The sequence below is a fragment of the Lipotes vexillifer genome, unplaced genomic scaffold (genome assembly GCF_000442215.2).
Source record: "Lipotes vexillifer unplaced genomic scaffold, Lipotes_vexillifer_v1.1 scaffold914, whole genome shotgun sequence".
In the NCBI taxonomy this organism is placed as follows: Eukaryota; Metazoa; Chordata; class Mammalia; order Artiodactyla; family Lipotidae; genus Lipotes; species Lipotes vexillifer.
In genome coordinates, this window is record NW_006780388.1 from 1,302,665 (window position 1) to 1,303,707 (window position 1,043).

The following is a 1,043-nucleotide window of genomic DNA, read 5'->3' on the forward strand; positions in this document are numbered from 1 at the left end:
AAGAGGGGGGGGGGGGGAAGCCAAGGGGCGTCGTGTGTGGTCTAGCGTGTTTTCTTTGCAGCAACCAGATGGTTCCCCTGGTAGGAACAGGGAGACCACTGGTTCCCAAGTGTGTTATGTTCCTGGAGAGTTTAAAATGCAGAGTCCCAGGGCCTTCTCCCGGACCACGTATGACCTGCTTGTTATTGGGGACAGGAACCAGACTGGCCTATGCAGGTGTCTGGAATTGGTACTCACCCGCTTGAAGCAATTCAGACGATACTAGGAGGCCGGGGGCCCTGGGAACCCTTCTGCAGATGTGGAGGCCACAGACATGGCCTCTGCCGTGACAAACGAGCCTGCTGACAGGTGGCAATGGTGACAAGCTTCCCAGGGTCGCTCTGGGCTGGGGCTCACACCCTTGGGGAGCCTGCTGTGGCGGCCACACGCTCACTCTGGCTCTCCCACTTCTTTCAGGGCCTCACACAGGAGCCCACGCTGCCACTGGAGCTGCCTGAGAAGCCAGAGCCTGGCGTGCAAACACCCCTTGCCGTCCATGGCACCCGCCTTGTGGGCCACAGTCCCCTGAGCCCAGCACCCTCCGCCAGCCAGAGGGAGCATCAGGCCCTGCAGGACCTCCTGGACTTGGCAGGAGAGGGGCTGAGCGCCAGCCCGTGGCCCTGCAGTGGGGGCCCGGCCGGCTCAGGAGGGGCCACAGGTGAGACACTGGCCACTGGGGCCTCTTCTCCCTGGGACCAGGGCAGTGACAGCTGCTCAGATCCGATGTTGCCAGGCTCATCCCCATGTGACAGGGAGAACGTAGTCTCACTAGGTGCTTTCATTTTTCCTCAAAGGTAAATGTGATTTAGGTGAGTTTGTCACAGTCTTCCTTCAACTTTGACCAAGGACAGAGCCTTTTGCCAGAACGAGTGGTCATGAGGGCTGATTTCAGCTCTTTCTCTCCCGAGTCCCTCTCTGTTGGGAGGGGGTGGTGGTGCAGGTGGTCTGTGGGCAGTTCGCTTTCCATGAAGACGTCCTCGGGTCAGCCCAGGTCATGCTCTTTC

General features: G+C 59.9%; 1 protein-coding gene across 1 annotated transcript in view; it reads left to right on the plus strand.

The window, feature by feature from the left end:
- The window catches only part of SLX4 (SLX4 structure-specific endonuclease subunit), a 21,823-nt gene that overhangs the window by 11,444 nt on the left and 9,336 nt on the right, over positions 1-1,043 (plus strand). The window contains 1 exon segment of the mRNA XM_007453486.1: positions 457-697. Within this exon segment, the coding sequence (XP_007453548.1) occupies positions 457-697 (241 nt within the window).